At 55.7% G+C, this 11342-nt stretch overlaps 2 protein-coding genes and 1 long non-coding RNA gene across 4 annotated transcripts in view; 1 reads left to right on the forward strand and 2 right to left on the reverse strand.

The window, feature by feature from the left end:
* STARD10 (StAR related lipid transfer domain containing 10) overlaps positions 1-216 on the reverse strand; it is a 23943-nt gene extending 23727 nt beyond the window's left edge. The window contains exon 1 of one of the 2 annotated variants that reach the window (XM_022593738.3): positions 10-216. In XM_022593738.3, coding sequence (XP_022449446.3) covers positions 10-216 — 207 coding nt within the window. The remainder of the gene's footprint in view (positions 1-9) is intronic. The other variant, XM_089915295.1, reaches the window with a different exon arrangement.
* LOC149748733 (uncharacterized) overlaps positions 215-11342 on the forward strand; it is a 26499-nt gene continuing 15371 nt past the window's right edge. Inside the window, exon 1 of the mRNA XM_089915294.1 lies at positions 215-6023. Coding sequence (XP_089771420.1) covers positions 215-1207 — 993 coding nt within the window. The 3' untranslated portion in view covers positions 1208-6023. The remainder of the gene's footprint in view (positions 6024-11342) is intronic.
* The window catches only part of LOC149748734 (uncharacterized), a 19330-nt gene continuing 17932 nt past the window's right edge, over positions 9945-11342 (reverse strand). The window contains exon 3 of the long non-coding RNA XR_016393832.1: positions 9945-10559. This is a non-coding gene — a long non-coding RNA (uncharacterized LOC149748734). The remainder of the gene's footprint in view (positions 10560-11342) is intronic.

Genomic DNA, 11342 nt, shown 5'->3' on the forward strand with positions numbered 1-11342 from the left:
CAACCCTACCTTGATCTTGTGCAGGGTACGATCCATCTCCACAGCCTGCACCCACACAGACACGCCGGCCTTGCTGTAGGTCAAGTTCCAGCCCGCCTCGGCCTCACACTCTGACCGGAAGCTGCGGAAGTCCTGGTCGTCGGGCACCTGGACGCTGTCGCGGCCCAGGACTGGCCGAGGCCCCTGGGGCTCAGTTGAGGCAGCTGACTTCTCCATGGGGAGGCCCAGGGCCCTGGTCCTAGTCCGGCTCTCCTGGGTCCTCCGCGGAAGCTCCAACAACGTCGACGCGGCTGCAGATGCTGACGCCACCTTCCAGGGACCTGAAAGACCGGTTTGGGAACCAGAGTCAGTGCGCTGGGGGCGCGGGTGCGGCTGTCCGGGGTCCTGGCGGGTAGAGAGAGACAGGCAGGGGCTGGCCAGCGCGCACCGCCGGTACAGAGCAGTACGCCCCCCGACCCCTTCGCTAGGCGCGACCCAGACCTCCGGTTTGGGGGCCGGAGTGGGGGCTGCGTATCGGGTGCGGGGGGGGGCCCGTCGGGACCCGGGAGAGGCCGCGACCCGAGGTGACGGACGGCCCGGCGGGGTCTGCGCAGCGCTGGCCGGACTGGCTCAACTAACTCGGCAGCGGCGCCGGCGCGGGGCCCGTGGTGGGCGCTGGGTGGGGTGCTTGCGGGGCCGGCCCGCTCACCTGTGCCAGCTGCTCCGCCGGGGCCCGCCGGGGCCGGAGGTGCGAGCGCCTCTGCCGCCGCCGCCGCCGCCGCCGCCGCCGCCGCCGCGCTGCCCGGGCGACCGGGGCCGCGCGGGGGCTCTGGGGGGAGGAGCAGTGGGTCCCGCCGCCGGCCCCGCCCCACGCGCCCCCCCCCCCGCCCCGCGCGCCCCCGCTCCCTCCCTCCCTCTTCCCGGGCTAGGCTGGGGGCTCTGGGGGCTCCGCTCGCCGGCGCTCGGTATTTTCCTGGCTGCGGAGGTACAGCAGATGGGTCTCGGAGCCCCGCCCCGCCGGGTCCTAGCGCCCGCCCCACCCGCCTCCGAAGGGGACCTGGCCCTACCAGTCCTTAGGCAGGGGTCGGGGAGGAGCCCAGATAGAGTGGGCTCTGAGAAGAAGGGCGAGGAGGTGCTCGAAGGGGGATTCTGGAAGTTACCTGCGAACCCCTTCTCTTCAACACCCTCCCATACTCACAGGTACACACCTCTGCAACAACCTACTTAGACACAAGGAACCACCCAGAGACCCAAAGATGGGCACACTCCCCCTACCACAATCAAGAGCCCATAGCTTGCATCCCCCAACAACCACTAGCCACTCCCATCTCACTCCCGGCTGGGAGCTTTAACCAGGCTCTCCTCCAGCCCGACTCTGGCCCTTGTCCACCACCACCCCTCCTGAGCACCCATGCATGTATTCACACACCTCGCCTGGATTAGACTAGGCTCTCAAGAGCATCTGGCCCCAGAGCTCTGGGGCTACCCTGTCCCTCCCCAGGCGGAGCTGTCCAGAGCTCCACAGCCACAGGGTAGGTAGGTCCACCAGTACTCCAGCCACCCCTTTCAGCCAGGGAGGCTGTTACCTGCCCCCCTGGGTCCTAGTGCCAGCTCTGCCTCCAGCTGCCCCGTGTGACCTGAGGCCAATAGTTCAATTTCTCTGAGGTGAGGCCAGTAAGAGTGTGGCAATGGGCCCAAGGCTAGCATTCACTGACCCTAGTGACTTGCCCTTGACTGCAGAGGGCTAGGGAGAGCTAGGGCCCGTGGTGAGCTCCCCTGGATGGGCAGCTAATAGGGCACAAGTGCCCATCACTTGCCCACTGCCACACGGAGAGTACATGGCCATCCTTCCCAGAACCCAGATCTCAGCCTCCTCCCACCCCAGGGGTTCCTTTCTCTGCTCTGGCTGTCCCCATCATCTTTCTGAGCCTTAGTTTCCCATCTGTAGAATGTGAGCATCAGAATATATAACCTCCTAGCCTCACCATCCTAGAGCTCTGGGATGGAACAGCTTTTCTTAAAGGTGCTCGAGAAAGATAAGGAGTTGTCACGGTGGGTTCACAAATAGAGGTGTTTCTTCCTGAAGTGCTTAAGGCTCTGAGATGTGTGTGAATCAGGCCCAATTTTAAAAGTGGAGGGGGTGAGCAGGGAGCCCAACTTGTAAAATGAGTTGCAGGTCCCCATGAGGCTTGTGTGATGACCTTAGATCTCCAGTGTGAGGGGCATAGTCAGATAATCACCCTCACCCCTTCTAACCCACATTCTTTAAGTGTGTAGAAATGGGTGGCAGGGGGGCTGGATCTGGGTTCAGGAGGCCAGCGCTCTGGCTCTCTGTTATGCATGGCTTCTGCCTCCACCCCAACCCTAGGCAGTTCACTGCCCCTCCCCTGGCTTCAGTGGTTTTATCTGACAGCCTCATACCCAGGCTAACGGGAGATTCAAAGAGGGGTACACAGAGCCTGCTTTGTGAACTGTAGCCTCTGGGATCTGCCACGAGGAAAAGAGAGAGGAGCACTGGCCTGGCAGCTCCTGCCTTCTTAGGGCCCCAATGACACACATCTCAGCTGACAGCAGGCACCAGGGCAGTACCCCTCTCATGCCTATCACCCAGTCTAGGGTAGAAGAGATAAGGCTGGGGTGACAGCAGGAGATAGCAGTGAGGACAGACAGGACTTCTCCACCCTCCAGAGCACTGCCAGCCTGAGACACACAAACTCAGGGAGGTACACATGGCAGAAATCAAACCAACACTCAAATCCAAATATAGATTAACCAAGAATGAATCTTTTGGGTCTTGGGGCAGTAAAAGTGGGTGACCTGGTACCTCTGGGCTCAGATGGCTATGTCCTGGGCTCAACCCTGCCTGGAAGTTTAGGCCAGGCTAGCTGGGGCATCACTCCTCATCCTATTCATCATTAATTTGCCCTTGCAGGCCCCCCCAAACCCCAGGAATTTAGGTATCTCTGGCTCAAGGGTTCATGACAGCCTCCCAAACATGCCTGGATCAAAGCAGATTCATATCCTGTCTCAAACACCCCTGAGCAGCAGAGAGAAGGCTAGAGGGCTGGGATGGGTGACCTGGGGGAGGAGTCTGGAGAGGAGTCCTAGGACTTGGCCATCCCTGCTTCCCATAGCCTGGAAGTGCAAAGGGCCTGTGGAACTGGGTTCAAATCCTGTCTATACCATTTCCTAAATGTGTGACCAAGAGCAGGTGACATGTCCTCTCTGAGCCTCAGTTTCTTCATCTAGAATAATAATACCTACTCTCTGAGAATTATTGCAAGGAAAAGAGTTGTATATGTATCAGTTTCACCCCCAAGTAACTAAAAATATAACCGGAGGGAGAAGGGTAGGGAGGAATAAATGCACTGTACAAAAATGGCATATTTCCAACAAAAAAGTGTTAAGGTAACATCTTGACAGGATGGCTGTTAAGAGTCTCAGGAAAGAGTAAACAGTGGAAAAGCTTGGCAAAGCATGACCCTGCTCTGCCCGCTGCAGCCCCTGCACCAGCCACAGGGCCCCTTGACGGAAAGTGGATTGGGTGAGGTGCCTCTCTGGGCCCCAGCCCCAGAATGGGACAACACCAAGCAGGAGTCAGAGTGGGAGTGGAAGGCGGGAGCGTGTAAGAGAAAGAGAAGGTGCTTGGCAAACTGAGAGGGATCATGAGAATGTGAGGAATCATTACCCAGGGTGCTGAGCAAGTGCTGGTCTTACACATGCCCCTCACAGAGAGAGCAGCTGAGGTGTGAGAGGCAGGGGGACGCCCCTGAATCAAAGTAAGACAGAACCCATCTAGGGACCTCCAGTACCACAGGACTCTTGGAATGGGGGTTGGCGGTCGTTTGGAGATATCCACACCAGTCCTTGCTCACTGCCTCCTGACAGCTGTTGCAATAGGGTCAGGGCACCTGCCTGGAGCCATCCATGACCTGGTCCCTCACATTCCCCTCAACTCCCCTCGCTGAGTCCCCATCAGGACTAAAGACCCTCAGACTGATATCATATGGCCACAGCCCCCAACTGTACAGATGGAGAAACAAAGGCCCCACCAGCAGGGACAAAGCAGAGGTAAGATCCTAGGTCTCCCAGCTCCTAACCCAAGGCTCTGTCCCTGTTCCCCATTATACACCACTACTTTCACTACCCCAGGGGTGACCTTGGGGTAGTCACCACCCTCTCTCTGCTTCAGGATTCATCCTCTGCCCAAGGGCCCCACCCTGTCGAGTGTCCTGGACAATGAGGGGCTACCAGGTCTTGACTTGCTCTGGGGTGCTCCCTCCAACTCATCATCTAGTCAGACGGATGGCTGCCTGGATCTCCCCCTGGGAGATGAGAAGGCCCCCCTGACGCCTTCTCCCCCAACTCCCTCTCCTCAGGGGTAACTGGCCCTGCCAGTTTAGTCGGAGAAAATTCCCAGGTTGCCTAGGGTAACGAGGCAGTATCCTGGGGGCACCGTTCTAGAAGACTGGGCAATGACCTGTGTGATGTCACCAGGAAGGAGCAGAGTAGAGAGGTAATTCCTGAGGCCCCTCTGGAAGGGCCCAGGGCAGAGCACCCTGAGGCCCCCAGGGCTGGCTCGGCCTTGAGACAGACATGTCCTTTACAGTTTGATGCAGGTGGCAATAGGCTCGGCACCCCAGTCCCAACTGGACCTGGATCTAAGTGTCTGCCCAGGGTGGGTCTCCTACCCCTGCTGGGCCTCCCTGAGCAAAGAGCCCAAGCACTGCCCTGAGGGAGCTGCTAGAGCCTGAGGGAGTCACAGAGAGGCACACAATCACAGTTACCCACATCCCCTCTCCTCCTGGTGACACTGTCACAGCCACGTGCCATCACACTGATGTCCTGTCACAGACCCACACAGCCACATACAACCTCAGTCTCATGCGTGGGAGCCCAACATGGGTACACTGGCTTGGGTGCACCAGGTCACCCAAGTAGAGTTGCCAGATAAAACACAGGACACCTCGTGAAATTTGATTTTCAGATAAGGAAGATCATTTTTAGCATGAGCATGTAGCAAATATTTGCTAAATCTGGCAACCTTATACCTGAGGCCCTGTGCCACACCCACATCACAAAGCCTCAGAGAGCTACACCAGTCCCTCACCTGCCCTGGGAAGGTACAGTCAGCACCCGGGTCACAGCTGTTGCACACACGTGCACATACGTGCACATGCACACACACACGAACGGCCTTGCACATCCTCTCTGTGAAGAGGCCCTGGGCCAGAGTAAGAGTCTGCCACACTCATTTTGTCTAACCTTCACAATAACCTTAGGTGGAAGGTCATACAGGGACTCTTAGCCTCATTTGACAAATGAGAAAAATAAGGCCCAGCAAGAAACAGAACCTATCCTTGGTATCCCCACGTGTGGTCCCCTGGCAGGGGCAGAAGGGGTGCGAGGGAAGTCACGTTATACCTGGGCTGGGCTGTGTCCCTGGGCAGGTCTGAGCTCCTCAAGCAGGCCTCTTAGACGAGCCTCTCCCAGGTAGGAACAATAGCCTAGGGGCTTGGGGGGGTGGACCCTCTGCCCCTTCCCCCATCCAACGGGTGATCCTAAGTGCTCCCCAGAGGCCCCTCTAGTCCCAGGAGGTGGAAACTGTCCTGGCAGGGCACTGAGGGCCCAGCTTTGAGATTAAAAAATACGAAGAAACGGAAAGAAGGAAGTTGTGCGGGCTTCCAGAAAAGAGGCTGTCGTCCCAAGGCTGGAGTTCTTGCCCTGGTAAAAGGGCCAGAAAACCTCATCCTCCCCAGAGACACACAAAGGCACCTCCACCCCCACTGCCACCCAGCCTGAGCACATAGCCGAGGGGAGGGCCTGGGGTCAGGCAGATGGATCAGGAGCCTCTGACTGGAAACTTGAGGGCTTGTGGAAGACTGCATCAACCCAGCAATCGAACTGAGCTGCTGCAGGCGGCAGTGCCCCGAAGACATCATCAGCAGAAGGACCCAGCCTGCAGAGGGGGTGCTGGCCATCTGGGCCTGGGCCCTTCCGAAGAGGAGTCTCCATGGTTCCACCCTGGGCCCTGCCGACCTTGGGTAAGGCCCTGCACCTCTCTGGTCTGTCTTCCTGTCGAAGGGGTGGTGCTCAAGATGCCTCTCCACCGGCCTGGGGCAGGTGGATGGGCTCTGTAAATTGTGAAGTCCTGCATGGTGGGGGGGTTGCAGTGGAGCTGTGTTAGTCTCTTTCCCCCAAGCCTGGGAGCACCCTGGGCAGCAAGACCCCGCAAGGCCCAGAGAGAAGCTCCCAGGACTCTAGGGTACAGGGACTGGAGAATGGGGAGGGAAGGACAGAAGAGGAGGAGGAATAGACAGGGTGAAATACCCTGCTCAACAGTCTACCACAATGGTTAAGAGTCTGGGCTATGGAGCCAGGCTGTCTGGGTTAAAACCTCTTACTGTGTGATCTAGAACAAGTTACTTAACCTCTCTGTGTCTCAGTACTCCCATTTCTAGAATGAGTAGGCTAGTAGGACTTACACCATTGCCTCGGGGACGAAGTGAGTTCACGCATGTGGAGAGCTCAGCACGGTGCCCAGCAAGCAATGGGCACTCAATAAACACCATAGCTGCTATCAGTTCTTGTCTCCTGAGGCCCCTTAACCCCCGTCTGCCAGCTGTCCCCAAGGCACGGCCTCTTTCCTAAGCCTCTGCTCCTTGACCTGGAGGCAGTGCCTCCCTCTTCAGACATGGAAGAAAAGAAACAGTCTGGGTGCACGTGGAGCCTGGAGGGCTGAGAATAAAGCAGAAGTGAGTGCTATGACATCTTGTCCCCCTCCCTCACCCCAATTCCAAACAGCTACAAAGGCCTGGATGGGTTCCCTTTGGAAGGCCTTCGCTCAATGGCATGAGCTCCTTGCATCCACACAGCCCCTTCCCCAGTGTCTGACAACTGGATGCTTGGACAGCAGCAGGACCCAGGGAGCCTGGCTATGCCCAGCCAGCGGGCAGGACAGTACTGAGACGTCCACACTCCAGGGGCTGGTTCCTAGGACCCTGTGAAGGGCTGGTGTGGGGAAGGCTTGCTAGGAGCTCTGTCAGTGAGTGGGGCTGAAGGCTCTGCCTTGAGTCGGGGTTCATTCTGGGGCCAAAATTCACACCTGGAACAGGCCTAGAACAGACCCAGCTTCCATGGGGCACTGCTGTGCAGGGGACTCCTGCCAACCTCTACCCCCTTCCCTGAGGCCCTGGTGCCCCGCATTAGCGGGCATCTCCACAGTGCTCTCCCGGGGGCGGCTGCCTCCTTCAGCACCTTCTAAATTTAGGGCTTGGGCTCTGTGACTCATTCCTGAATCTGCTTTGCTCCCCTCCTCCAGGAGTGTGCTCCCGTGGTACTTTTATCTTCTGCTGCCTCAGACGGATTAACAAGGCCCTAGAATCCTACAGCAGCCACACACACCAAGGAGAGCTCCCCAGTCCACCTGCCCCAGCTCGGCTCTGGGCTTCTCTCAGACCAGGTCCTGTGCTCCCCCCCTCCCTTTACCTATCCATGCACCCACCCCCTGGGTGGCTGGCTCCAAGCGGGACTGTGGTGGCCGTGGGGAAGGACATGGAGCCAAGCCCTGCCCCCTCCAAACCAGCTGCCAGGCAGAGCCCTGGCCTAACATCAGGACACCTGAGTTCTGGCTCAGGCTCACTCCCACCTTACTGTGGGGCTCCTGGTGAGTTCCTGGCCTCTCCGGGCTTCTCTTTCTTTCTCTGTGAATAAGGGGTTTGAACCAGACCTCCACTAGGGAGGCCTGGACCAGAGCTGAATTTACCACTGAGCCAGACTGCCATCTTCAAACAGGGTGGGCTGGCGGCAGGGTTATCTGACGTTGGGCCCTGTCTCCCACCCAGGCTCCTCTCTGCCCGTGGCTCCTGCTCTGTTCAAGGGACACACAAGTCAAGGCCCTGCTGTCAGCCTTTTGGGACTTCTGTCCTGCCGGGAGAAAGGGTTGTGGTTCTGGTCTCACTGTCCAGGGCTCTGACCTTTGGGCAAGAATCACCTTTACTCTGGACCCAGGTTGTGGGGAAGTGAATCATGTGCATGTAGAGGTGTAAATGCTCCCTGCCAGGTTCCCAGTGCCAGAGGGGGAAATGGGGATGTGAGTGCCCCCTTTGACTTCCAGAAATGCAGGCTCCCTGGGCACAGAGTGGAGGTATCTGGGAGATGGACAGATCTGGGGCTGCGACATCTCTGCCCCTGCTGGGCTCTGGGAGAACCCTGTCTGCAGGTGGCCTCCACCTGTGTTCCTGAGTAACAAAGAGTGGCTAATGTTTACTGAGCATGTACCACGTGCCTGGTGATGTTCTATACATGTAACAGTTCTTAACTCATTTCATAGTTATACCTCAAGACAGCCCTTGAATAAGGCTTACCACGCCACTCTACAGACAGTGAGGCTCAGAGTGGGGTAGTGACTCGTCCAGGATCCCAGCATTAAGTCACTGGAAGGGCTAGTTAAAAGCCAGGTCTGACTGCACTCCTGGCTTCTGTTTGTACCCTAAGGTAGCTCTTCTCAGCGTATACATTAGACACTCAATAAATGTTTGATGAAGATGTTTGATCACTGCCATGTAATGGAAAGATCCCTGTCCTAGTCCAATTTTACGCCAGCTCCTTGTGTGTCCTGAAGAAAAGTTCTTTCTTCCTTTAGCCTCTGTTTCCCCTGCTGAAAACAGATGATAAGTGAAGGCCCAGAGAATTAGATACTTGGAGGTGGGGAGGATCTTGAATTTCTATTTCTACAAACACCTGCCTTTCATGACTTGCCTGAGGAGGCCCCATCTGCAACCAGACCTTAGGGTCTCCTAGCCCCTCCTATACCTACGTCCAGAACCTCTAAGAGCACTCCAGAGACAAACAACTGGGTACAGCCCAGCTCCAAAGGACAGAGAAAAGTTCATTTCCCTGGCAGGCAGCTGCCTGATCTTGGGGGGTGGTAAGGTGTGCCTATGGTGCCACCTGACTGCTCCACCTGGTTGGAGGAGTGGCTCCTACAGCCTCTCAGCTCAACCAGCATCACTTCATCTCCTTAGCATCCAAGCCAGCCCAGGCACCACCTCCAGCTGTCACTGGCCCCAACTGGAATCACCTGAGCACCCAATTCCTCCCAGGCTCAGAAACAGAGCCCACTCTTTTCCATTCAGGGTCTGTCCCCTTCATATTTCCCCTTCATCTGTCACACTTGAGTTCGTTCGTTTACCTGGGCCACTCTCCTGAGAAGCAGGGTCTGTACAGCTCAGCAACACTGTCCTCTGTCTTCAGGATTCTCCAGTTCCTCCTTAGTTTCTGGCCTTTGGTAGTCATCTCAACAGAACAGGGCCTTTCTCCACTAGGCCCGGGTTGGGTAGGAGAAGGATGAGGAATAGGGACTCCTCCAGACTCCGTCTCTCTAAGCCTGTATCCAACAAAGATACTAATCCTTGGGGTGCAGGGAAGGGCTCCAAGCCCAAACGCAGGAAGCCTGCGCGTTAGCCCTTGCTCACAGACTGCTGAGACCTGGGGCAAGCTCCTGCCCCTCTTGGGGCCCTCAGTTTTGCAATTTGTATAATGAGGAAATAGCTCCTCAATCTGCAATCACCCAATTATAATAATCTTTTGCCTTTAAACATTGCTTGGCAACTTAGTTTCACTTCCGGATCTTATTCAATCCTTCCAATAACCTATTTCCATTTACAAATGAGAAAGCTTAGGTCCTCAGGGGAACAGAACTATCAAGGTCACACAGCAACTCAGAGATAGAGCCTGGGCTAGAGTCCTTGAATCCTGAACCATCTGTGGTCTTCCACACTCTTAAGATGATAGGACTCTGGCTGTATGACTTTCTCTGACCCGTTGCCCCACTGGTAAAATGACTGCTCTAAGGATCAAATTAAGAGAGACAATGAAGGGGGCTGTGCTTTGCAAACCATAAGAAAAAGGACAACAGAAAAAAAACGGGACGGTTACGTTACTATTTATTACTCTTACCTTTGCTAAGGCGCCCCCTCGTGTCCATCCCGAGGCGCTCCGTTTGCGCAGGCGCTCTTTGGTGTTTACGGAAGCCTTGAGGCCCAGCATTTGCGCGTGCGCTCCGCGTAAGGGGCTGCCCAATGGCCTTGTGGCTGTTCGCCGCCGGACGCTGCCTTCAAGTCCCCTAGTGGTTGTGGCCGCCCAGTTACTATGATTCCCTGGGGCCCTGTCTGCTCTGCTTGGGTTGAGGCGTTTCTACAACTCCGGAGAGGCGGAGACCTAAGGAATGGCAGGGAGTGGCACAGCGCGGTCTCCCAGGACTCCAGCATCTCAGTTACCGCTGTACTTTAGTAGGGGTGCCGACTTTGGCGCCCCTCACGGCAGATATGGCGGCCCGTTCACTGCCTCTTGGGAGCCTCAATTCGCTGCTAGAACTTTTCCGAGTTGGAACGCTGTTAAAACTACATTTCCCAGAAGTCCAAGAGCCAGAGACGCAGGAAAAGGGCCTGGGGCATGTGGGGAGATGGAGTGTGGGGACGGTAGTGAGTTTGTGCAGGCAGGGAAACGCGATGAAGTGGTGGAGCCTCGCTCTCTGAGCCTGGGCTGTGGGTTCGAGGTACGCACGAGTTACACGATAGCTGTCATGGGGAGAGAGTAGCGCTGTTGGACTGAGTTTTAGAAAGAATACTACACACTACGTGTCTGCACCTCCCACAGGGCTTCCACCCCCATCACTCTTAGGAGACTGCACTCCCAGGCGTCACCGTCGCCTGGGACTCTGAGTTCTCTTACTGCTGTTCAAAAGAACTGTTTATAATAATGGAAATATTCTATAGCTGCATTGTCCAGTAGGGTAGCGTCTAATCTGTGGCTACTGGACATTTGACATGAGGCTAAGTGCCATGGAGGAAGAAAAACTTTTACTGAGTTTATTTTTTAAATTCAATTAATTACTTTTAATTACATTTAAATAGCCACCTATGGCTAATGGCTACCATATTTGACAGCGGCACACTATACTAGACTAGACCTCTTAGTGTTCAATACCAACAATCACCTTCCCGCTTTGTGAGACCTAACAATTTAGTTTTCTTCCTACTGTTGACTAAAAATAAGTACACCACCTAAAAGTTGAGAACTTTGTTTTATTCGCAGCCTTACTGAGGACTATAGCCAGGGATGGCAGCCTCTCAGATAGCTCTGAAGGACTGTTCCAAAGACGTAAGGGAGGAGCAAGGAGTTTTTCCTGAAAAAAACATGTAGTGAACATCCAAAGATTACTGCTAATCACACACAAGAAACCAGACATCTCCAGTTAATTGTTTTAGTGCCTATGCATGGGAAGATGCAAGAGTCTGGGTTCATTGAAATTATTCCTTTGGTATGCATCTTAACTATCTAGGGCTAGTATCCTGTTTTTC

This window comes from Delphinapterus leucas, chromosome 7 (assembly GCF_059928025.1).
Source record: "Delphinapterus leucas isolate spDelLeu-1000000601 "Yukka" chromosome 7, BTC_Dleu_Yukka2, whole genome shotgun sequence".
Classification (NCBI taxonomy): domain Eukaryota; kingdom Metazoa; phylum Chordata; class Mammalia; order Artiodactyla; family Monodontidae; genus Delphinapterus; species Delphinapterus leucas.